Raw genomic sequence first — 25618 nt, forward strand, 5'->3', positions numbered from 1 at the left:
CTGGCTGAGAAAACCTTTTCCTTGCAAAGCTGGATCAGAGAGAGAACTTTATAGCGATCGTGTGCGTCTCCTTCCATGGTTTACACATCATCTTATGGACCCAAATGCCCTTTTAAACATAAAGGCAATTGAATTGAACTGTTCGGAGGTCTGAGTGCATTCGCAATAACCTACTGGCTCTCTCTGCATGTCCCAGAAGGAACATCTAACACGGAATAGATTTGTCCAAAAAATGGGAAAACCCATAGCAAACATCCTAACACACTCACCTTGTAAGAAAGAAGTCATTTAGTGTACTGATCTTTAAAGTTCAGGGGTCCAGCAAACTCAGCCTGCCCCCCTCTTCCCTAATTGTTGCTAGGATCCACTGTGTGACCCAAAGCCTCTGTCTTCCTTCCCACTTTCCACCTCTCCGTGGAAGATCTTGGGCGCCTCGTGAACTGTTTGGCCCTGGGATTCCGATCCCTCCAGTGGTCCCTGGTTTTCTGGGTTGCAGACTTACTTATCTGTGCCAGGGTTTAGTTTGCGTGAAGGAAATGTGCTGGACAGGGGTTCAGGGAAACAGAGAGACCCTTGGGCAAAGCCATAGTCGGGGCCCCTGACTGTGGACATCCTTGGAAAGTCGAGGGCTTCGAAGACCCACCCCCCTGCCCCCCGCCGCCTCAGAGGGAACCAGGTCTTGCTTTTATCCGGCATGTCTCTGAAACTATCTCCACGGTTACTCAGCAATAGACAGTGATTGTCATGCCTTTGGAGGAAGCGCGGACTGACTCTGGTGTTGAGGCACTTGGTCACCCCCACATTCCCCTTTTCCCTCTTCCAGCAGCCTGTCTTGGGGGAACAAAGTGGCTCGTAGAGGCGTTCGATTCTGAGGATTTAAAATTAGGTTTCCTTCTCGTTGCTGATAGTGATTTAAAAAGAGTTTGGGCACCAAGTTTTGTTTTTTTTTTTTTTTTTTTGGGCACCAAGATTTAATTTGATCTGAAAGCTCGGGTCCGAAGTGGCATTGGAACAAACCCCGGTCTCGGGCTGCTCTGAGCAGCTGGCTTAGCGTGGCGTGTCTGGGGAAACCCGTCTGTCCCAAAGTTGAGGGCCGCAGTGTAGCGTTCCTGGTTGTATTTGGGAGCTCCTGGAACGTGAGGTGACAGCTAATGAGTGAACCCCTCCATATACACTTGCATGCACACACACACACACACACATACACGGGCGCGTGCACACATACAGGCACACACACACGCGCGCGTGCACACGCACAGGCACACACACACACACGGGCGCGTGCACACACACAGGCACACACACACACGGGCGCGTGCACACACACAGGCACACACACACACACGGGCGCGTGCACACACACAGGCACACACCAACACCCTGCTCCCTATCCATCCAGTCATCCTGGGCAGGGTGGGATGTCAAAAAGAGATGACCTTTTTCAGTTACCGTGAAGCAGTGTTTTCAAACGCCCTTGGATCTTCGAACGCAAGTATTGTCGAATGATTGGCAACGACCACCATGAATAAAATACTTTGGAGGGACCATCTTATGATCAGAGCGGGGGTGGGGAGTCCGAAGAAAACATAGCCTTCTTTGAAATCTCCCAAGCTCAGCCTTCCAGCGAAGGTGACGGGTTGGTTGGGAACTCACTGAGAAATGAGGGGGTTCCACCCCGGCCGCGTGGACTGTTCGAAAAGTCCTCGCGAACATCAGGGTCCCCAGGCCTCATGTGTATATTCTGCTCTCTTTTCCTGTAAGAAAAACACCCCTCTTTGGGAAGACTGGATCCGGGAGCGGTGTATTTTCTCGGGGCCGGAGGGGGGCAGCTAGTAGAGGGGTGGGCGGAGCAGGGAAGAAGCGTGTCCATATGAATCAGAATGTTATTTACCAATACTTGGGGTTTCAGGAGTGGCAAATGATTTCTAAATGTGGAAGTCATTTATAGAACACTTCCTGGGCAAGGCTGGGGGTGAGCGAATTGTTTGGGGGCTGTCGTCGGCCATCGCAAAAGCACGCCAAGTTATGGTTTGAGCTTCCCCGTGACCACAGATTTTGGGGGGTAACATAGACGTGGAGGACCCAGTGTGGACTGATGACCGAATGGTGGGTCTGTTAGCAATCAGAGCCCTGTTTTGTTTAGATAGTGGCACGGGGTGTGGGGTGGGAGGGGTGCGTGTGGAGGATGAAGACCCACATGGGCCCTGCGTGCGTCAAGGCCTTGTAATATGCCTGTGGCCACCTTCTCCTACAGAAGAGTTGGCCCCATGTGGCCTGTTGCAGATGCACCAAGTTTCGAAGATGAGCCCAGACCTTTCCATTAAAGAGGGATGATGGGAGTGGGAAAAAGGAGAGACCTTTCCCCTGGTGACCCCATAAGGTGACACTGAGGCTTCCTTCCCAGCACCCAGCCACTTTGGTGATAATCTTGCCTTTCATAGACCTCTCAGGCAGGTCCCACTGCTTTGAAACGCAAGCAGCGCCCTCCTACACAATGTATATTTTTTTTCCCCTTTTTCTGAATGGTAGGCAAAAACGGAACGAAAGTCAGTGATGAATTCAGCAACAGGAAGATCTCCCTGACTCGAGATAAGCCAAGTGTGGAAAGGAGCTGCAGACATTCAGGTCTCCTCTCTCTTCCTCTTCAGGAGACCCCCCGGCCCAGCCATCGGCAGCCTGGAGTGCTTTTGTAGGGAGGCCTAATTGGCTCAAAACAAATTGACCATTTTCAACCCCTGCAATGTAACTTTTGGTGGTTGTTTAGTATTTGAGGGAAGAGAGGCGGTGGCCCAAAATTTGGCTTTTTTAAACAAGAGCAATTTCACGATCCTTATGCCGTGACTATTTCTAAATTGTCTGGGCATAAAGCCTTTTGCTGGATTCTGCTTGTGCGTGCTTACACACACACACACACACGGGCCTGAGAAGTCTTCATAAGAAATGAAAAAATAAATGGGTTTCTTCCCCATCTGCACCCCCGCCCTGCCCCCTGCCCCAAAAGAAGGCTCATACAAAGTTTTGGGTCCTTTCAGTTTTAAGTAGAAGCTTATTGATCTCCGTGTGGTCAATTTTTGGCGAATTTGTAATCCTGTTAGGCCCCTGGGAGAGGCATGATTAATTTACTTGTACATTTCACTATTTGGGGTCAGTGTAGTTAATAAGCATTTATTTTGTGCTCAGTGTGAGAAGCATTTTTCTGGGATTACGATTATGGGGGTGTGCGGGTGCGTGTGTGCGTGCGTGTGTGTGTCCGTGAGGCTGAACACGTACGGTAAGAGCCCCGGCTCCCCCAAGGCTGAATAAAGACCCCCAACTGCCGTTCCCACCACCTCCCCAGGACAGGAATAGAGAGAGGCGAGTGGCCCCTTTAGCCATCGCTTGTCGGGAAGGAGGCAGAAAAAGCCCAATTGTCCAGCAAACCCAGCCTCCCCAGACCCTTCGAGACAGCCAAAGAACGTGGGTTTCCTCCTGGTGCCTTGGTCCCTGGAAAGTTTTCGAGCATTACTTCTTAACTAACTGGGAGCTGAGCGCTGATGTGGAGAAGACTTAAGAATCGTAAACCTTTTTGGAGCACCCTCCGTGCTGCTGCTTTGACAAACAGTGGTGCTGGGATGTGCGCGTGCGGAACTTTTAGAAAAACGCATGGCTGGACTTCCAAAGAAGGAAGAAAAAGTATGTGTAAGTCTTGAAAGCTGGGACAAGGAGAAACAGAGCCAAACAGCCTGCAGCTTTGGCCTCTCCTAACACTGAGTCTTAAAGGGGGACCGTGTGTCATCCTGATGGTGCGGGGTCTTTGGCCCGGAGTCTGTGGGTACCCTCCTCTTCCTCCCTGGGCTCTCCACAGCCTTCCTGTCTCTCCTCTTCCAGATGATGGGTTAAAATTCCACTTCTGTTATGATTGGCCTTTTTTTTTTTTTTTTTAAAGATGGGTCTTGGCCATCATGGTTTTTGAGCAAATGATTTCCCGAGTAACCCCGCAACCCCCATTTGCTTGATTCTACACACATCAGTTTTCATGGAGTCCTTGCCTTTGTGGAGCGAGGGCAGGACGGAGTGTTTTCGGCGCCAAGCCAGCCTGAAATGAACCTGAGTCACTGAGGAAACGGGCATTTGGAGAGATGAGGATACAATTTCTTTTTTTATGTGGGCCCGTTAAAGTCTAATGGACATTGGTGTCTGGCCTTAAATTTGGAGAGGGTCTTTATCTAACCCTTAAAACTAGAGTCGTTTCCTGTAATTACGACACCCCAGGCAAGATCACTAAATCTTTCAGAAGCTCATCTGGAAGACGGTGCGGGAGTGGGGGGGGGGGGGTGGGAGGGACAGAGGGGGCGCACACCTGTTACCTGGATCAGCTATAATTATGACATCTCTGGACTCCTGGTTTGAAAGGAAGAATTTATGGACCCAGCAGTGCCGGAAGAGAGCAGCCCGAGGCATTCTGTCTCCTGGCAGCGAAATCACAGCCACCTCCCCGCCTGCGTCCCCCTCCCCACCCCCACCCCCCCCAGCTCTGTGCCCATCACAGTCCCTGCATCTCTTTAATGAATTAATTTAGCTCCCCGACATTTGGTATTAAGTAAGTAGCTATTTTGGGAATCCAAGAGAGAAAGAACTAGAAGACTTTTTTTTTTTTTTTTTTTAAACTCTTTGGAAAAAAGAAAAAGTGTTGCATTTTGAAGTTGGAGACGGCTGAGAATCCAGGCATGGCGTTGTGAAGGAGAACACATTTGGTGGGACGTGGCAGAATGTGGCAAAGCGGGCTGACCCCGTCCCTGCTGTGTTTTTGCTTCACTGAGGAGTGTTTTTTTCCAACTACCCCCCCCCCAACGTTGTTAAGAACGGAGGAGGCCACAACCCCCAGACTCCATGCTGTTTGTTTGGAAGTATTGTTTGGATTACTCTCGCTTTTCAAATTGAGAGAAACTTAGTTTAATGGGAAAATAGCAGTATTACTATCTTGGTGTGTTTGCTTTAGCGTTTAAAAATAGTTTGTTTTCATATCCTGAATTTCATCCTTTCCTTGTTTGCTTGTCTGATGGGAACCCGTGAGAGTGTGTGCGTGTGTGTGTGCGTGTGTGTGATACCAGCACACACATCTGTCTGTACACACTCAGGCAGGCAAATGATTGCAGTCGTGCAACCAAAAATCAGTTGCAATTTCACAGCTGGCGCAAGAGACCCAGAGCATTTGCTTTTAACTTAAACCATCTTGTCCCCCTTCTTCCCCACCAGCACCCCACTCCCAGCCTCCCCTTCCATCTCCCTCAGCAACGTTTATTCCTTCCTTAAAAAAGGAATGCCGGGCCTGTTTGCGGAGGTCCCCGTTGGAATAGATTTTCAGGGGTTATGTATTAAATGTGTTTGAGGGTGATTTCAGCCCTCAGCCTGGTCGTCCCAGTACTAATGGTAGCAGGGCCTATTATAGGGAGGCAAAGAATATTGTAAATGGCTTATGCAGAAAAACCATTTAGATAAAAATGCAATTTTCCCTTCTGCATAGAGTGCTAAGAATTAATAGCACATTCTTTCTAAATGGGTATTTTTATATTATATTTTCCTCCTAATGAAATTCTTTTCCCAAACAGGGGTATGTTTCATTTTAAACTTTAGAGTAAAATTGATCTCTTTGTAAGCCTACCAAAAAAAAGGGGGGGTGTCCTGGTTTTGAGCAGGCCCCTTTCCTCCCCACCCTGTGCCCAGGATTTTTTGAAGTTCGATCGTGCAGAGGTTGCGTGGAAATGGTGAGTCTGCTGTAGGGAGAGGGGCTGGGTTTGTTCACATTGTTTTTTTCTTTTTCTTTTTTATTTTTTTCCTTTCTTCTTCCTGGGGTGGGCTTGGGGGCTGTTTGGTGGTTTCCACAAGTACAGAAACTGGTCTTGGAATTGGAGCTGTTTGTGCTTGGCACCTCTCACCCACTCACCTGCCCTCACCTCCGCAGGCAGGTTTCCCACCATGCTCTCTCCCTGAGACCCAGATGCCTGCTCCCTGCTCCCCCTCACGGGACAGCTGTGAGAGATGGTTGTTTTTAGCTCCTGTGCACCCAGTAAGGAATGATTCTGTGGCCCAGCTCTCTGCCAGGGCCTCTGAGGCCATTGTAGGGGGCAGTGGAAATTCAGAACTTCTTCGAAGGCCGGCTTTGTGCCTTCCAGCAGAAGCTTGCAGCAGCCTCATCGTGGAAAGGCTTTGAGAGCTTCTTGCTCTGGCTGCCATGGGCCAGTGTCTGCTGACCCCAATTTTCCGGCCCTGCCTGGGTGTGCACCTATGGAGACACTGTGTAGACTTGTGTTGGTGACTTCGATCTGCAGACAGGACAGCAATCAGAGCTGTGGTGTTGTTCTAGGTCAAAGTCCTGGGGCACGTGCTCCCAGCTCTCACTCTCAAACTAGCATCAAGGTGAAAATTTAGGTAATGTTGTAGATGGGGAGAGAACATCTCCTGGTTTTGTGCCCTTTCTCCATAGCTGTGCCCAGCTGAAACATCCAGGGCCCAGAGAGGGCAAGCTATCGGGCCATGGTCACACAGCACGGTTGCAGAACAAGGAGTGGACAGTAGCGGACCCTGGGCCTCGACCTCCCCTTACTACCTCTTGACCTTCTCATCTGTGAGCCAGGATCTGATTTTGCCTGGTTAAGCCTTGTGTGTACTGGGGCTGGGGCCATCGTAAACCAGAAGTCTCCAAATCTCCTGTAGAAATCACCCTGACATCCATTCCTGAGGACAGAAGCACTTACTCTCCAGCCTCTCAGGAGGTGGATGTTGTTTAAGACACCGTTCTTGACCTTGGGGAAGACGCAGCACCTGATTCTGCCCGACGGGTGGTCTTGGGTTCAGGACTGGCCCTTCGACTCTTCTGAGCTCCGTGACCTTAAAGCCACTTCAGTGGTCTTAGCTTGGTTTCCTTATAACATCAAGAAAGCGGAAAAAAATAGTGCTTCCCCTCATAGAAGTATTGTGAGGATTGAATGGGACGATTGTAGCTAAACAGGACTACACGGAGGGATGATAATGATGTGGTTAAGAGCATGGGCTCTGAAGCCAAACACGCTGGGGTCAAACTCCAGCAACTCCCATTTCCTGGCTGTGTGACCTTGGGTAGGCTCCTTAACCTCTCTGTGCCCTCTTTTCCTAATCGGTGAAAGGGGACGATCATCATTCTTACCTCATGGGGCCGGGAGGGTTCAGTGAGTTCAGACATGCAGGAGCAACTACTTGGAAGGCTGCCTGTCACCAAGAAGCACCATGCCAACGCAGCTTTTATTGAGCACCTGCTGTATGCCAGATGTTTCATAGGCATGACCCTTTGATGTGTAGAGTGGTGGGGCTGCTGTTGTTTGTCCCAGCAAGGGAGGCCATGGGACTTGTCCTCTGCCATCCAGTGGTGCAGGCTGGAGGGGGACCACAGGAGGCCGTGCATCAGGTTCTGAGACTGGGGCCGGGCACCAGGAGCTTGCTCAGTAGATGTTACTGTGTCCTAGGTAGGGCAGGGCTGGGTTGCTATCCACTGCCCCTGCAGCAGCCACCTCTGGCCTCATTGTGGGTCCCTCTCCTTATGTGGGGTGGTCAAAACCCCCCCAGTGGACAGTGGTGGGCCGGCCCTAGCGTGGTATGGCCAGCCACGATCAGCCACAGCCAGCCACGGCCAGCCACGCTTGCTGGCTGCAGGATGGCAGCACCGTGATATTTTTCTTCCCCTGACAGCTCTCCCTGTGCGCTGAAGGCACAGTTCCCTGATAGGCGTGAGTAATGGTTAGCCTTCTCATTGAAGGAATTCATGAGATGAGCTGGTCCCCAGCCTCTGAGCACTTTGCCAGGAGCCCGCACCGGCCATAAACAATTTGAGAGCTGGCAATAAAATATTAACCCCCTGTGTCTGGCACCTCAGGTGGGGCCTCGGGAACCTGGCAGGCTTCAGCTAAACAGCGAGAGCGCCAGTGAGCACATTCGAGAGGAAGAGAACATCCCTGCCACAGTGAGAGTGGGAGGGGCTGGCTGCCTACGCCTGAGTTCGAATCCCAGCTCTGTTATTTGGGTGCTGTGTGACCTTGGGCAGGTGGTTCACCTCTCTAAGCCTCTGTTTCGTGGGTGTGATCCTTCGGTTCCCTCTAAGATGGTTGCTGCGGGGGTCGATGAGACTTGTGCCCTGGGGGCAGTGAGCAGCGGAATAGGACTTTGGAATCAACTAGAGGGGAGTCATTTTCTGTTCCCACATTGGCCAAATCATGCTGCCTCCCCAGCTTTAGTGTCCTCTGCTATGTGCTGGGGAGAATAACAGCTCCCTCAGGAGCCTGGCCATGGTCCTCCCCTGGGAGTGAGGACCCCACACCTCCCCTCCCCACCCCCACCCTCCCCAGCCAATCCTCACCCGCCGGGCCCTTGGCAATGTCTGGAGACATTCCTGGCTGTCACAGCTGCAGAGAGGGAAGTTGCTCCTGGCATTTAGTGTGTAGAGGCCAGAGCTGCTGTGAAATGTCCCACAGCACACAGGACCATTCCTACCCCAGTCCTCCCCCACAAAGAATTCCCAAGCCCAGAAGGTCGAAAGCGCTGGTGTTGAGAATCCCTGAACCATAGTGCGGGATCGGGGCTAGGGTTCAAAATAATCCAGACGTGACAGCAGTGTCTGCATTCAGCAAACGTGAATGAGGCCATTAAGGCTGTTCTGGGTGCTGGGATGTGGTGAGGAAGCAGAGGGACAAAAGCCTCGGCTGGCACAGCGTTTATATTGTAGGAGAGCAGACAGATGGACAGACAAGCAGCAAACCGAGAAGAATTATGCAGAGTGGGCAGGATGGGGAACAGAGCCTTAGGAGAAGGGGACTGGCACGGGAGTTTCTCGACTGGGCCACTGGGGATGCCTCTGGGGGGTGGTGACAGGTGAGCAAGAGGCTTGAATGATGAGAAGGGACCAGCCAGTGGTGTGGTGCTCGTCAGCAACAACTGGCTCTCTGGGGGAGGAGGAAACATACAGTTTCTGTTTTGTAGCCTCTGCCAGTTCCCCTGGAGTAAATGTTCCCCAACAATTTTGGCCCTCAACTGGCTTGCGGAATTCCCATATAGCGAACGGTCTACACCCCCTGGAGCCAGCAGAGTCCAGGTCTACAGGAATGGGCTTTCAGGAGGGGATGCAGCAGTGAGGGCAGGAGACCCCGGCGGGACTGAGCAGAGAGGTGTTGGTGAGGAGGGAGAGACTGTTTGGGCGGGCAGGGGCTAGACCGCTGGGGGCTTACCATCACCGTCAAGTCAGGAGTGTGGATTTTATTCCAAGTGTGACAGTGGGCCAGGAGAGGGTGGTGAGCCCTGGAGGGATTGGATCCGATGGCCCATAGTAGATGAGCAATTAATAGCGATTACATCTGAGCCCAGAGTCTCTGAGATGATGTCTGTTTCCCTTTTCTTTCTTGGTGCTGGGCCCCTTCTGAGGAGGCAGAAACTCTCTTCCCCTAGATTGGCAACATCTGGGCCACAAGTGAGGGCAGCGGGTGTACGCTCCTTCCCAGGAGCAAGGCACTCAGAGCCCAAGGGGACTGCTCAGCCTGCCGCAGGTGGGGGGTGTGGGGGATGTCCGTCCGCTCCCTGGTCTGGGCAGGCCACGATTTATGTCCCGGCCCAGGGAGACTCTGTTTCCTTCTTTTCCCAGGCATTGTTCTCCACGCCTGACAGAGGTCACTGAGACAGGAAGGCAACAGGCCCTGTGTAGAGGGCTGAGCCTCTGGGTGACCTGGGCTTGGTGTCTACCTTCTGGGAGCTTTTCTTTTGCTTTCCTCCCTGACTCTCTGAGCTAAAAAGCAATTGTAACAAGCTATAGGCAGAGAGGGCCAGGCATATCCAGCCCCATATTATAGATGAGTAAGCTGAGGCTCAGAGAGGCAAACTGACCTGCCCCAGGGCAGCTGGCTGGGAGTGAGGGCAGAGCGCACATTCATGCCTGGGCCCATGCCCAGGATGGGAGCCCATGCTCAGGATCACTAAGGACGACGCAGCTGGGAGCTGATTTCTCACCAACAGATGCTCAAAATAAAAATCGACTCATGGTCTCGCCCCCTTCTGGCAAATGTCAGCCATATCATTGGCTACTGAGATCTTTACCATCCATGTTCTCCACTGGTGAAGGTGCTGGGGGTAGGGTCCCCAGGCCTGGGGGCGGAGAGGTGACCTGCTGTGACTGAGCCTCAGTCTGCCTATCTGTCAAATGGGTCCTTTCTGGTCTTTCTGGTCTTTTCTAGGACCGCCCTCCCCCCCCCCCCCCATAGGGAGGGAGCATCTGCTCGTGTAGCAGTCACCTTTCTCTGGGCCCTTGCCCGGGCCAGAACCGTAGCTGTGAACCAAACACACTCTGCCTGTTGGGGGCTTGAATATGCTTGAATATGGAGGAAGCATAGGTAAAAAGGACAGTTGCGTGAATGTTCCATCGGAAATTGGCCAGTGGAAGGAGAGTGGGACTGGGGTTGGCCTGCTGGCCGGGAGGGCTGGGAAGCTCTGACATAGGGGTTGAGACCACAGTGAAGACAAAGCAGCAACCATTCCCAGCACCTGGCCCTGGCTTGGCAGCCAGTAGCCATCTGGTGATTGAACGACTGAAGGAAGGTGCTTTGCCGAAGGTAGGGGTGCGTCCCTGCCTGGTCCCAGGGCTGGAGGTTGAGTGTCACCCCAACAGTCCTGAGATCTAGGAGGGCTGGTGGGACTTTTCCTCCAGAGGGGCTGGGGTGAGGAGGGAAAGGAAGGGGGCCCCGGATATTAGCATCAGAATTCCTCATCCTGCCAGCCCTGCTGGTGTGCCTTGGGTCTCCATCCCCAACACCAATCCTCCCTTGCCCCTACTTCCCATGGGTCCCGCTTGCCTGAGTCCCAGTAGCCCAGGACACAGCCTCTGTCCCAGTCGAGGCTTGTTCCAGATGCCAGGGCCTGCCTGACCCGAGTGGGTCATCTCAGGGTGCCTGAAGTGGCTACTGGAGCTGCTATTTATGCCCCAGACCTCAGGGAGGAGGATGGTGCAGGAAGTCTGGGCCAGAGCTGTAACAGCGTGGCCGTGGCCTCGCCCTGGACTGATCCCTTCACCACCCTGGGCCTCCATTTCCTTATCTGTTTTTTTTTGGGTTAAACAGGGTCTTAGTGATGATTACAGGAAATAATGGACTAACCCAGCATCTAGCTCATCACAGAGGTTACTAAACTATGACATAAATACAGGTGCCCCTCTGGGGTGCCCCCCCCCCGGCCCCGCAGGAAGAACTCGGAGCTTTCGAGGGGAAGACGGGAGTGGGGGCTGCCTTACGGGGTTGCAGCTTGCAGTGAGAAATGTGCCTGCAGAGTTTTGGACGGTGGTCTTCCATGCCATGGAGGGGAGAAACAGTGCCCACAGCGGTTGGCAGGAACTCCCCAGACAGTTTAGGTGTTCTAGGACACAAGTCCGTGAGAACACAAATCTGAGGTAAAAAATCAGACATTTTTTGGGAGTCCCTAAGGAGTTTTCTCTACCCTGGTCCTACATACCCACTTCTTAGACTCCCTGTCCGTGTAGGATTTACAAATCAGTCCCTTGCTAATCTTAGGAATCTCTCAAAATCATGGCCAGAGTGCTAAGGAAGAACGTAAGAATATTACTCCCCTTTCTACTCTGGTTGTAGATGGGGATGGGCTCTCCGTGGGCTGTTAGGCGACACCATGTGTGGTGCTTAAACATGGCGCTTGGCTGGCAGGAGGCCCCAGTGTCTACTACCTGCTACTTTGTCACCGGCCTGGGCCACCGACTGGGGACAGCAAGGACGCTTATCCCGGGGGACTTTGCTTCTTGCTTGTGTTTCTCCCCAAATCCGTGGGGCTGTGAGTAAGCGTTTGCTGGAGATGTCCGCCTCCAACATTCATTTATGGTTTCAGCTAACAGAAGCAAGGCCGAGAAGCTGGTGGGCAGGAAGTTAAAACCTCTCTGTCCGGAGTGGGGTCCATCGATGTCCCCCTTGCGTTTTAAAGACTGGTACAAAGACTCTTTGCCTGCCAGTCCCTGAGGGACAGAAAAACATCCCCAGCTGTGGTTCCCCAGGTGTTCGCTCTGTCTCCGTACCCGCCCCCCCCCTCCGCCCCCCTCTCCCTTTCATTCCTGGAACAATGTCCGGGCCAGTTCCTTTGGGCTCCTCCACATTCCCTGCCAAAAACAAAAACCATTCTTAACCCCAGATGACCAGGCCTGTAGTCGTTTTGTCTGGTATGTGGCGTCCGCCTGGGGTTGGGGCGGGGGGTGGGGGGGCACGCATGCTTCCAATTTATATTCCAGAATGCCAGCTTCAAGGGGAGCAAAGGCCGGAGGAAAGAAAGGGCCTCAAGGAGCAAGGAGTCCAGAATCGCCCAGATTTCCAGAGAGGAGAGAGAGAGAGAGGGTGAGGGAAGGGCCAGCCGGCTCAGGGGTCTGAGGCCGGCCCCTGGGGATGTGCGTGAGGGGATTGTGGGTCAGGCCGGCCGGCCCTTCACCCGCTCCCTCCTCCCTGCTCCCCCCACTTGTTAGCCACGTTGTGGACCTCGGATTCTGCTCTGTATTCTATTTGGTTATGATTATTTTTTAATGAGGTCAGACTGAAAATCCATCTGTCTGGGCCTGCCTGCCTAGGTTTGAAGGCAATTAAACTGGAGACTAACCTCTTAATTAGGGTTTCCCTGTGTAAATCTCGTTTGATAAATTCCTTATCATCTTTGGCTTTAACTACAGCGAGGCCTCGAGAGGGGATTGTCCCCCCCACCTCTGAGTGAATCCCCCCCAAAGAGGCTGCCTCTTCGACAAACGGGGCTCTGCCAGCCAGAACCTCCCCCAGGAAGGGCTGGGAGAGAGGCCCCTTTCAGGGTTAATTAATCAGAAAATTTAGTGGTGCCCGGTGATTCCGGAGAATTTGTCTGCCACCTTTTTATTCTCCTGTTCCCCCTTCTGCCTCCCTTCTAGGTCTTTCTTTAAAAAAATTTGGGGGGGGATGGGGGTGAAGTGGACTCTACAGAAGGAAATCAGCAGCCCCCCCTCTTTCCTTGTCACCCCGCCCTACTTCTCCCCAACCTGTTTGTCTCTGTGGATGGTTAAATTTTCTTCCTTCCCTTTTTAAAATGCAAGTGAGGCTGGGAGGGCTGGGAGTGGAAATGTCAGGGGTCAGTCTTCAGGCAGCAGGGAGCAGGGCGGGCAGTCTTTGCCATTTGGGAGAAATCAGAGCTGAACTTAACCCTTTGGAGCCCAGCCCTGGCCCGGGGGCTTGGGTGCTGCTTCCTACTCTGTTCAGGAGAGTCAGGGGACTTTGTCACCTGGACTCCGTTTTTTAGGGTTTTAGGCCCAGGGGGTGAGGGGCAGGCCAGGGACCGTGCCAGGAGCAGCCCTTAGGAGAATGTCAGGTTGAATTTATGGTACTAAGCACCTGTGCTCTGTACTGGGTACTGGGCTCCATTTGCTGTCCCTTTGGATGGGGCTGGTGGGTAGGCGTGGCCACATTCACTGCTTTAACCCTGTCAGCATCCCAGGGCATGCCCCCCTTTACAGATGGGGAAACCGAGGCCCGGGGGGCGGTGGCGTGGTGATGTGCTGAGTCTCCCAGTTGGTAACAGGCAGGGATGGGGCTGGGGTCTCTGTCCTGAACCCTTGATTCCAGAGCTTCCTGGGGCCCAGTAGGAGGACACGTCTGACTCAAGCATAACATTTGGGCTCCTGGAGAGCCCAGCAGGAGCCGGCACCTTCTTTGAGCCATGCCTGTGGCATCCTCACAGCTCTGTGAAGCAGCTGCTTTTGTGTACCCATTTTACAGATAACGTGAGTGAGGTGCAGAGGTGGGTGTGGCCGGCAGGGATAAAACCCAGTCTGCACCCCCACCTTTCTGCCCCCCGGGCCAAGCTGCCCCTTGGCATGGCGACAGCACCAGAACACAGAAACGGGAGAGATGGTACAGAGCTCACACCTTGTGACCAAAGGTCCTCATCACCTATAGGGGGTCTCCAGGGGTAATGGAGGGGGATGCATGGTCTGCGAACCTGGGGCTCACTGCGCATGTGGCTGGGTGTTGGTCAAGGTGATACGGTGTTTAGTCTGTCGTGGCTTAGGTCAGCCCCTGGCAGAGCTGCCCCCAGCATGTGAGGCCCATAGGGTAGTTGTCACAAGTGTTCTGCCTTGGTTTCCTCATCAGTGAAGAGGGAATGATGGCAGCGTCCATCTCAGAGGGTTCTGTGGGAACTACCTTCGTTCCAGCATGAAAAGCCTTGTGATCAGTGGCTCACACCTGGCAAGCTTCAGTACAATTAATGTGGTGTTATCTATTCCTAATCAATGCAGGGGCAGTGGGGGAGGGGGGATATAGACAGCCACAAAGTCCCAAAGAGCAGCAGCCCCATGTTGTGGTGGCATGTCTGTGGATAGCCAGGAGGGAGGGGGGACAGTGAGAGGGAGGAGCCAGGGGGACTCTGCCAGGGGCTGGCCTCAGAACCTAGGCTGTGTGGCCCTGGGCAAGTCACCTCACCTCTCTGTGCTCTGGAGGTGGGAGGGAATGCCAGCTTCCTCTGTCAGCGGTGGCATGAGTCTAGATTTTGAATCTGCAGGGGGAGTAGAGGAAGATTTGCTTCATGGCTTTGCCCTTAACTGGGGTGTGGCTCTGGGATCTATTCTGCTGGCCGGGCGTCAGTTTCTCTGTCTGGAATGTGTAAATCGGGGTGAAGCCTAGAGGAAGCGACATGCCCAGATGTGTTCTGTAGCCTCCAAGGAAGCTGTTCAGACATCAGAGATTATTATTAGAATGAGAGAAAGTGGGATCGTTTCTCTGCCGGGTGGAGGGATATCTGAGCACGGTGGAGCCACTGCACTTGGAAGCTCCAGGTCTGCCCCAGGACCTTTGCTTGGCATCTGCCTCCCAGAGGGCACTGTAGGGAGAGGGAGAGAGAAAAGGAGCCCTTTTGTTGTGTGGCCTTGAATGAATCCTGTTGCTGCTCTGTGCCTCAGCTTTCTCATCTATAAAATGGGTGCGGCAGAGTTGCTGCCTCTTAGGGTGGATGTGAGGACTAAGTGAACCAAGGTAGAGGTATTCAGGGTGCCAGTCTGGGCTCCCACGGATGCCATGCATTTGGTCACTGGTCACCGGTCACCGTGACAACGGCTCAGGCTGAGCTGAGCCTAGGAAGGTCTTTGGAGCTGCCTGAAGTGGAACTTGAATTCTCCTCTTGCTGGCCTGTGGCCTCCCTTCCTCCCGCCTTCTGAAACCGAAGCCCAGCATCTGCTTCCCCAGGAGCTGTTTAATATTCTGCTGGGGTAAAATGAACTCATTGGAGCCACCCGAAAACAGCTGAATGAACCCCCGGCGCCCGCGGCCTTTCAGAGAGGCTCCAGACCGCTCCCCCCCCACCCCGCCACCCTCCAGACCTCTGGGAGGCTGGCAACCACAGCAGCTGTGGGAGAGGGGCCCCCTTTTCTTTTTGGTGCCCCGGGGGAGCCTGTGCCCCCAAATGGGGCTCCTGGAGGGTGGGGAGCTGGAGCATGGGGAGGGGCTGCCTGGGTTTCTCGGCCTGTTTGGGGCCTCGTCTGTACTTCTTGGCTCAGAGGTTCTGTGTGTGGGGCCTCCTTGGGGAGCTGAGAAAGCCAGGCCTTCCCCAAATTCTTCTGATCCTCCCCGCCCCTGGTTCAAACTGCGTCCAGTGGAGGCACGAGGCCCCAGCCAGCAAATCTGTACTACTTGATGTCAGTGACCAATCGTCACGGTTGTACTTGTTGAGCACTTGCTCAATGCCGAACATGGGCCTTAGCATGTTGTCTGTGTAATCTTACTGACTCCCCAAAACCACGGTGGCAGTTTATTTCGTCTCCTTATTCCTGTTTGACAGATGAGGACACTGAGGCCTGAGAGGTGAGCTGGCTCGTTCAAGACCATGCCCCTGGGAAGTGGTCAAGCAGGAATCCATCCAGGGCCCAGGTTTCTCTTGGATGGCACATGGATGTCTGCCGGTGATCCTTTGGGACCTGGTGGCCTCTTCTGTCTTCTGTAAAGTGGCAGTGGTGGGGTGTGTGGCTGACGTGCCCACCTGCAGGGCTGTCCTGAGGTTACGTGACTATCATGCCTGGGGGGGCATTTCCCAGGAGCACACAGTTGGGGCTCCCTTACGTCTTTATCACCTGATTATTACTTTGCAAATCTCAGCACCCTCTCCCTTCTCCTGCCTGCCTGTCTTGCCTGCCTGCCTTCTTTTTTCACTCCAGCAACCTGGGAAAGTGAACGGTAACAAAGTGCTTCCAGGTAAAAGCTGAATTAATTTCATGTAATTATCCCTGATAAAATTAAATATTACTTGCAATTAGTCTTGGGCAATTTTGCTCCCGAAGCAATGGGATAAAAACAGGCTGAGTGGGTGCCCCCTGGGCCAGGCGCTGGGCCTGTTGGCAGGTAGGTGGGAGCTGCCCATGGGTGCCCCATCGCCAGGAGGAGCCTGGGCAAGTAGCACTGGGCTGGGTCCTCCCTGCAGGTTGTCCTGACGCACCTCTTTGGCGCCTCTGACCTTTCTGGAAGGTCCCTGCAGTTCACCTCCGGGAAATGGAATCCAGACCTTCGTAGCTTCTGCCCAGCTGTGGCATTTGGAACAAAATATCTCCCTTTCCTGAGCCTCAGTTTTTCTCATCTGTGAAATGGGGGCAGTTTTGCCCATTCAGTGACTGAGTGGCAGAGGAGTCAGCAAACCTTTTCTGTAAAGGATCCGATCCTAAATATTGTAGGCTGCTCAGGCCACTTGGTCTGCATTATTTCTACCTAACCTTGCTCTTGTCATGTGGAAACAGCTAGGATGTGTGCCCAAGGGGACTGCCCAGTAAATGGAACCGGTTACTGTTACTATTTCCTGGGCTCGAAATACCTTTCATGGTAGATTTCAGAGTCTTTTTACTTTTTACTGTTCACACAGCGTCTGTGCATTTTTTAAAAATTCTTAGACCGAAGGAGGGACATAGTACCCCCCACCTTGCAGGGAGACAAGGCCCAAAGAAGGAAACTGCCTTATCCAAGGTCACACAGTGGGGAGAAGGCAGAGGTGGGACCTGAGCGTGCACCTGGTTCTCCGCCTGGCTCAGGGCCTGCCTGGCAGGACAGTTGTCAGTATCAGATTGTGCTCACCCTTTAGTGAAGATGTGACCTCAGGCAGGTCCCCTTGGGTCTCTGGGTTTCCTCATACCCACATTGCAGGTTGTCATGAGAGCGAAGGAGGGGCTGGGGTAAAGGGACCCACGAGGTCGGCCACGCAGCAGGTGATCAAGGCAGAGGCCTCCCTGTTTGTATGTCTGAGGGCACTGCATTTCCAGGCCCTTTCTGAAGATTGCGAACTCCCTCTCTCCAGATTCCTTAATGGTGAAGAGCTTTCCTCCTGGCCTGGCCTGGACCTGCCGCCTGACCTTGGGAAAGTTGCTTTATTTCCTTGGGCCTCAGTTTCTTTATCTCTGTGAGAACAGGGCTTCCGTGTCAGCTACAAATCTGGAGTGATGTTGTTCTGGCTGCCTTGAACATTGGGTTGAGAAAGACTCTGAGGCTGAGTCTGGGCTCTGTGGGAGCCGGTGCTGTGGGTGGTCAGCGAGCGGTACTCTGCTGTGGGCTCACGGGGAAATACGTTTTGGTGGGAATCCTTGGTGGTGGATAATCTCAGAAAAGAGGACCCCTGTGGTTCCTTCCTGGCCCCTAATTTACCTCCCTCTACAGAACCCCCCCATTTGCAAAATGATGGAGTTTGCCTTTTGTAAGCAAAGCTGTGGACACGGCAGCTGCTGACACAGATGGGATTTGTAGATTATAATTCTAGATTGTCCAATAGAACTTTCTGCGATGACGGAGATGTCCTCAGTCTGCACTGTCCAGTACATAGTGACCACCAGCCCCGGATAGTTGTCGAACCCTTGCAGTGCGGTTAGCTGTGAATGAGGCATTGATTTTTAAATTTAAAAAAAGCCACATGGGACTAGCGGCTGCCATGTTGGACAGCCCAGTTCTAGACCCACAGAGCTCCTGAGCTATGTTATCGGGGTCCTCGAGATCACAGACTTGTTATACCCCAAGCGGGTCACGAACTCTGGGTAGGTTGTTGGGTGCAAGCCTGTTGCTTAGTAACAGACATGCAGTAGAGCTCTGCCCCCAGGCAGCAGCCGGAAACCAGCCGGAAACCACCCCTGCAAGAGAGTTAAGGCTTTTCCCTGCTGTCCCACTCCCTTCCTCGGGGTCCTGATTGCTCAAGGCTCAGACCCTGCAGTGGGTAAGACCTGGTCTGAATCAGCTGCCCCGACCAGATGGTATATACGTTAGCTTCGCCTCAACCCCTGGCACCCCAAGAAAGTGGCAGGTGCTTCCAGACGCAGAGTGGGCAGACCAGGAGGGAAGGCAGGATGCCAGCCCTTTAAAAGAGACAGGAATTTTTTTTTTTTTCCCTTTCCTTTTCCCATCCTCTCTCCCTCTTCTCTCTCTTTCTGGTGTGCAGCAAAAGTAGAAAAGCCTTTAGAAACGGACTTGACCTCACCCTGCCTAGACTGCTCCCTAGCTGTGTGGTGTGGGGAGAGTCACCCAACTGCTCTGAGCCCGTTTCTGCATCCTTTAAAAAGGAGTGACAGCCCCTCCCTGTGTGGGTTGCTGGGAGGTCCTGATGCAATGGTATAGACGTAACTTTTATAACAGTGTCTGGGATGTGGTCTCTTTCCGTGAAGAAGAAGGAAAAAAAGAGATAGTGTGAGGGCTATTTAACTAAGTTCTGTGCTTGCTGTCAACTTAAAACTCACCTTGGGGGTCGTCTGAGTGGGTTTGGGGGCTCGAGGCCAGTAGGCAGAAGGGGTGGGCTGGGTGGGGGTATTGGTTGGGAAAGGAGCCTTCCTGAGTAGTCATTCTTGGGTGGAAATTTCTCTCATTTGTCAGCTAACCCCCACCGCCCCCAAGTTTTCTTTCCTCGAAAAAGGCACCTGCATTTTGGGGCTTCCTCACATACCTATAGGGTCTAAAATAATTTGGGAGAATTCTAGTGCCCAGACTTGGAAGGAAGGGTGTTGGCTGTGGGGTTTTGGTTGTGGAAATAAGTGGATATCATTCCTCCATTGCTGGATAATAGTCTGAGAGGGGGTGTGGTCCCTCTAAGTACATTTTGGGCAGGGGTTAGTGAGAAAGCCTCCTACTGAAGTCTTGTTTCATTGGCACCAGGAAGCCTTGAAGAGTTCCTATTCAGGTCTGTCTGGAGGCCCACGTGATATGGTTTGATCTTCCTTATTTTAGTGATTCTTTAGGGTCTGTGCCTGCCCATAGGAATTGGTGGAGTCAGCATATACTGGTTGAGGGTCTACCAAGGGCCAGGTGCCAGGGCCACAGTAGTGAATAGGAGAGTCGGGGCTACGATTTCATGGAACTCCTATTCTAGGGGCTGTAGTAGAGAGTAGGACAATTAGGAGAGGTTGGGGTTAGCACCAGGTATTAGAATACAGTGTGCACTTGAGTCTACTGAGGGGCTTGAAAAGACCTACTTGAGGAACGAGGAGACAGATGAGTTATTTAGGTGAAGGGCAAAGTGATAGTAGTGGCAAAAAGAGGGGACAGCAGGCAGGAGTAGTGTTACCACCACTTGGTGACAGCATCTGCAAACTCCATTGTCAAACCTTCTGAAGGAGGAGAGGACTGAGTGCTGGCTTAGGCAAAACAGGCAAGAACTCTCTGCTTTACTTACAGTTCTGCCCCTGACTTACTCCTCTCTGGCCTCAGTTTCCCCAGTTTACAATACCAGCTAGCCCAGTCTTCCTAGGGTCTAGTTCTGCCTTCCTCAAAAAAACCACAGGGACAAGAAGGTGTGACCTCTGCCATGGATGGAGCATGGTGGCCCCTGCTTTTCCTTCAGAGCCCACATCCTATCTGGCACTGGAGGCCCCAGTGGGGACACAGTGAGCTGAGCCAAATCCCCACTCCCAGGTATAGCTTAGCCTACAGTTCCCATAAGTCCATAGCATAATTTGGGTTGGACAATATCTACCTGGGTGGCCTCTTTAGGTCACAGAGTAACAGGTCTGGCAGTAGGGATTCCTGCAGCCCAGAGAGAGTGAGTGATAGCTCTGGATTTGCATAGCCAGCTTCCACCACTGGGTCCTGGTTTCCCACAGTAGGAGAAGGAGAGGCCCACCTGGAAGGAAAGCAGGTTGGGGGTTGTTTGCGGTAGAGGCACCTCTCCCCAGAAGCCTAAGCCAGACCTTCCAGAACCCGTGGAAGATGGGAGCTGAGGATGGGTGGGCCAGCCACCAGACAATCCAGGGGTTCTCTTCCCTGTCGTTTAGATGGGAGTGACCACCCAGCTTCATCTAGGCCTGGACCAACTTCCGCTGTTCTGCCCATCTCTCTCCCCCAGGTCAGGCAGATGCCGCAGGTGGTTAAGGTCATACAAGGCTCTGGACTCCTGCAGAGCTGGGTTTGAGTTCTGACTCTCCACTTTCTTGCTGTGTGACCTTGGCCCTGCTAGGCGGCTGATGGCATAAATGAGATCAGCCAGTGAGGAGGCCCCAGGGCCTGCCCCAGGGCTGGTGCTCTGTGGCTCAGGGTCTACATAGGCCTGCTTGTCCTGCCTGTCACTGTCCCCTTTGCTCATTGCTCTGTCCTTCCAAGTAGAGACTCAGAGGTCATGCAGGAGTGAGCTCTGGTTGGGGTTGGGGCACCCATCTCCCTTGGTCTGATAGGGCTGACTTGTTCTGCCTTGGAGAGACCCCCTTTCTCTTTTTGTGGCATTGTAGGCACATTTTGGAACGATTTTTTAAAATAGCAACCCCTATCCTCCCCACCCCTCCAAACCAACATTTTAATGTTTTATTGATTTTTTTAAAAGATTGTATTTATTTATATGAGATAGAAAGGGAGCATGAGCTGTGGGGAGGAACAGAGGGGGAGAGAGAAACAGACTCCCTGCTGAGCAGGCAGCCAGGGTGGGGCTTGATCCCAAGACTCCGGGATCATAACCAGAGCCAAAGGCAGATGCTTAACCGACAGAGCCACCCAGGTGCCCTGTTTTATTGATTTTTAAATAGGAAGGCAGGGAGGTTTCCCCTGTAGGCTGAGAAGGAAGACCAGGGACACAGTGAGTGGGAGGGACATTTCTGACTCTCTAAGGGTCACTGTGCGAGTCTTCACCGATCAGCAGTGTTGTTTACATATTGACATGTTCCTAGGGAACATCTGTGGAGCATCTACTGGGCGCCTGGTGGCTCCTTCCTACTTGTGTGAACTTAGACAAGTGATGTCACCTCTCTGAGCCTCAGGGTCAGGGGTCAGCAAACTTTCCTCATAGAGGGTCTGATAGAAAATATTTTAGGCTTGTGGCTTAAATAGTCCCTCTCTGAGCCTCAGGGTCAGGGGTCAGCAAACTTTCCTCATAGAGGGTCTGATAAGAAATATTTTAGGCTTATGGCTTAAATAGTCCCTGTCACAACTACTCAACACTGTCATTGTAGCATAAAATAGCCATAGACTAAATGTAAATCTACAAATGTGGCTATGTACCAATAAAACTTTATTGATAAAAACAGATGGTGGGCCAGATTTGACCTGTGGGCTATAGGTTGCTGACCTTAGCAAGTCCTTTACCTATGAAAGGGAGCTGAGAGAATAGAAGCTGCCCTTTTGGGGTTATGGTGAGGAAGTTTAAAGGAATGAATGCATGACAGGTATTGACCCCAACCATTTTCTGTTATTGTTAATATTATTGTATTCATTCTCCTGGCAGCCCAGCCCTGCAGGTGTTATGGTCTCATTTCACACATGGGGAAACTCAAGATGTGGAGAGATAAGAAACTTTCCCTCAACCCTTCTGCTCTCTGTTGGATAACCTGAGATGCACACTTTTGCGCCTTGGGTTTCCCACCTGTATTCTCAGTGAGGATCTGTTGATGTCAGTTCACAGGGCCCGGTGGTCACATCTGTTGTGTGGAGAGGAGATGGAGGCATAGAGAGGTGGAATCCCTTGCAAGGGCTCTCGGCTCCTCAGCTGACACATGACCAGGCTGTGCTGGGTTTCTTGGGGACCTGGGTTATAGGCGTGTGACTCAGAAGCTGCTGGGGAGGGATGGCCTGCCCCATTAGACCAGAGCTGTCTCAGAGCACCATTCCCTCGGGAGTGGGATCAGATCCCCCCACTTGTTTAGAAAGACCTTGGAACACAAAGGACCTTGTCCCCAGTAGAATGTGTTTCTGATTCAGGTGTACTGTGCCAAGGCTGGAATGGATGAGGTACAAGCCTCTTACGCATGTTGACCGATTCCTGATGCCCCTCCCTTGCTCAGCAGCCTTCCTTGGCTCCCTTCTGCTCTCAGGAACAAGGCCAAACACTTCCTGGGGCCTCCAGGGGCCTCTGTGACAGACTTCATTTCAACTTTGCAGACTCCTTTTCCTCCCTCTGCCCCAGGCCCCAAATCAGAGCTCCTGGGCTGGCCCCCAGTTCTCCCCAATCACAGCAGAGGCTGGGAGCTCACCTCCTGCTTCTCTCGCTGCAAAGCTTTATATTCATCCTCAAGTCCCCCCCCCCCCCCCTCACGTCCTCTCCTCTGCAATTTCTCCTCCCCCCACCCCACCGCTGCCCCATCCCCACCTATCCCCTGGGTCAGTGACACAGGGCAGACTGTCTCTGTGGCGGTGACAGGCTCTGTTTGACACTAGGTGTTTACTGAGTATCTCTCAGCCAGACTGAGAACACTGGGGGGTGGGGGGAGGGGGGCAGGCTGGGAGCTCTGTGATGGGATCCCCTTTCTGAGTCCCTCACCCAGCACACAGCTGGGAACACCTCCCTGTTCAGCTGGGATGCTTTGGCTCATCGTCCTGCTGTTATTGCTATCTTAAGGCCCCATCTTCTTTTTTTTTTTTTTTTTAAAGAGAAGGAAAGAGGGTAGGTGTGGGAGGGGCCAAGGGAGAGGGAGAAAGAATCTTAAGCAAGCTTCATGCCCATTGCAGAGCTGGATGTGGGGCTTGGTCTCACCACCCTGTGATCAAGACCTGAGCCCAAACTAAGTCAGCTGTTTCACCGACTGAGCCCCCTGGGAGCCCCTCAAGGACCCCCTCTTACAGGCTGGCCCCAGGAAGGCTCAGGTTTGGAGAAGCAATTGTGGGATATGGAGGGGCAGCTGGGTACCAGGTCCCTGGGAACTAGCCCATGGCCCCTCTCTGCAAGGCAGGAATGACTGAAGACATTTTTCAGGTTTGGAAATGGAGGCTCAGGGGGTCAGAGTAGCTGATGCAGGGTCCCACAGCCTGGCAGTGACAAGGTTAGGATTGGATCCCAAACCCTAGCTGTAAAGCAGATGATTATCCCACGATGGACTCCCATGCAGAGCCCTTCCTTGGGGATGCAGAAGTGCTATGGGAACCTGCATGGGTGAGCAGGTCCCCTGCAGCCCCATGGGCCCCGCGTGGGAAGGTCCCAGAGCTCCCGCAGACACTTGGATGGGTGAGTAGGGCACATGTCCTCAAGAACCACCACCCAAAGCATCAGCACTTTGGAAACTTATTTTGTGAAATCCTGAGTTGTCACTAAATTGTCTCCTTCCTTCAGTGGGCTGAAAACAATGGTGTTCTACTTCAACAGAAGCGTATGTGTCTGTCTGTCTGTCTTCTTTTATAAAATAAGTGTTTAATGGCTGAATGCCCCCAGGCATTGTGCTGGGAGCTCAGGGAGGAGTCTGCCCTGGTTTTAGGTTGCCCCCAGGATAGAGGGGAGGAGGTGGGGGCTCAGAGAGGGGCAGAGACCTGTCCAGGGCCACCCAGCGCTGGGCCTAATGCCATGGGGCATGAGTTGTGAGCGAGAAGGGGAGAAAACAGGGCTAGAGTGGAGATCTGGGTCGAACAGTCCTGCTCACAATGCTGAGAGCAACTACTGTTTCCTGGCTTATCCTTTGTGCCTGGCGGGGGGCTGACTCTGCCCCCTTTACCACAGGGGCCATTCCCGCGTTTCTGGCAGAATGATGATGCCCCCGTTCCCATCTGGACCCCTTGGGAAGGGGTCTTCCTGCTCTGGGACTCTTGTTGCATCACAGTGGGCCCCGTCAGAAGGAAGGAGCAGGCCGAGGGGTCGGCCTGCGGCCCCCTCCCTACCCCTAACTGTCATGTCTCGGTAGCGAACAGGCCAGGAGTGGCCCGGGGGGTGCACGGGGCTGCATCTGTCACAGGTCACTGGCCGTGGGTCCCGAGGCGCCAGGAGAAGGAGCCCAATCGGAGGCTCGGGCTGGGGTGAGGGGCCCGCGACGTCCGTCCTGTGGGCTCTGGCGCTCTTCCGCCACCCTGTCTCCTCCTCTAGGGCTGGGCCAGGTCCCTAGCGTCCAGCCCCTGCCCCCATCCCCAGCGCTTGGCCGCCCAGTCCCCACGATGCCCTTGCTGCTTCGCCTCAGTGGAGCCCTGAGCCAGTTCTCAATCTAAATGACAGCTGCCCTCAGCCAAGTCAACTCCAATTAATTTCCGAAGGCTTCCAGGGGCCGGCGGAGGCTCCCACCAGACTCCGTTGCCTGGCGGCCCGTGTGCGCACGAGGCCCCTTCTTTACCCTCATGGCGCCCAGGCGGGTGGGGCTGCACAGGGTCCCTCCTGATCCTTAGTGGGGGGCCCTTTCTTCCTCCTAGGAGCCCCTGTGCTGGCTTTGGATCACCCCTATCAGGTCGGACTGATGTGGAAAATCTCAGGCAGTGTCCATGGAGAAAGACTGAATGGCGGGCCTCAGATTTTGTCCTTGGCTTCTCTGTCACTCTGGGGGTCATTCTCATTCCATCTGTGAGCATCACGGCCCTTCCCCAAAAAGTGAGAGTTGATTTCAGGGAAAGACAGGGAATTGGGGTCAGGGGGAGAGAACAGAGAGATTGAGAAAGAATGGGGGGTGTCGTGTGAGAGACAAAGAGAAAGAATAGGGGTCAGGGAGAGGGAGCGCCTACCACTTACGCTGGTAAATTTCACTTTTTCATGTGACTTTGATGGACCCACACACTGTGGCATCAGGCAGACCTGGGAGTGACCCCGGCTCCTCTACTGGCTGGCTGCATGACTGTGGGTCAGTGACGTCTCCTCTCTGAGCCTTAACACCCCCGCCCTGGGCGAAATGACCTGGTGTTGGACCATCTCTCCCCAGGTTTTGGGGTCAGTGCTCACTCTTATCATCCTTGGAGCTGGCAACAGTGGGGATGGGCTCACGTTTCCTTTTTCCTTTCCTCATTTGTCATAGTAATACCCCTGCTTGAAGTTGTCCTCGAAGGGAGGGGAGGGAATGGGTGGGGTGCGGGCAGAGGGCTGGGCTGAGGAGGGGCTGGTCCCTTGACCTCTGTGAGATGACTGATTGGAGTTATCATTCAGGCTGCCAGCAGCCAGCCCTCTGTCCCTGATCCCCAGGGTTGTGCTCTTGGGGATTCCTTAAGTGAAGGTATCTTAATGTCCCTCACTTGGGGTGGGCTCCTGCCCCAGCTTCCACCCTACATCGAATGTATAATCTGATTTTCCTGAAGGAATGAAAAGAGTCAGGGAGGTTGTATATCTACCCACCACCGTTCATTTCAGAGAGGACCAAAGAGGCCCAGAGAGGGGGAGTGACTTGCCCAAGGTCACACAGCAAGCAGGTGAAGAGCTGGGATGAGAATGTGAATCGTTCTTTCAAGTATTTAACAAATCTAGG

The 25618-nt window shown here is 53.2% G+C and overlaps 1 protein-coding gene across 3 annotated transcripts in view; it reads left to right on the top strand.

Moving 5' to 3' along the window:
- The window catches only part of MN1 (MN1 proto-oncogene, transcriptional regulator), a 47645-nt gene that overhangs the window by 12024 nt on the left and 10003 nt on the right, over positions 1–25618 (top strand). For 2 of the 3 annotated variants that reach the window (XM_032310305.1, XM_032310307.1), the window contains one exon: positions 2530–2625. The exons of the other annotated variant lie outside the window; for it this stretch is intronic. In XM_032310305.1, coding sequence (XP_032166196.1) covers positions 2530–2625 — 96 coding nt within the window. The remainder of the gene's footprint in view (positions 1–2529; positions 2626–25618) is intronic. 3 annotated transcript variants of the gene reach the window in all.

Source organism: Mustela erminea, chromosome 13, assembly GCF_009829155.1.
Source record: "Mustela erminea isolate mMusErm1 chromosome 13, mMusErm1.Pri, whole genome shotgun sequence".
Taxonomy (NCBI): Eukaryota; Metazoa; Chordata; class Mammalia; order Carnivora; family Mustelidae; genus Mustela; species Mustela erminea.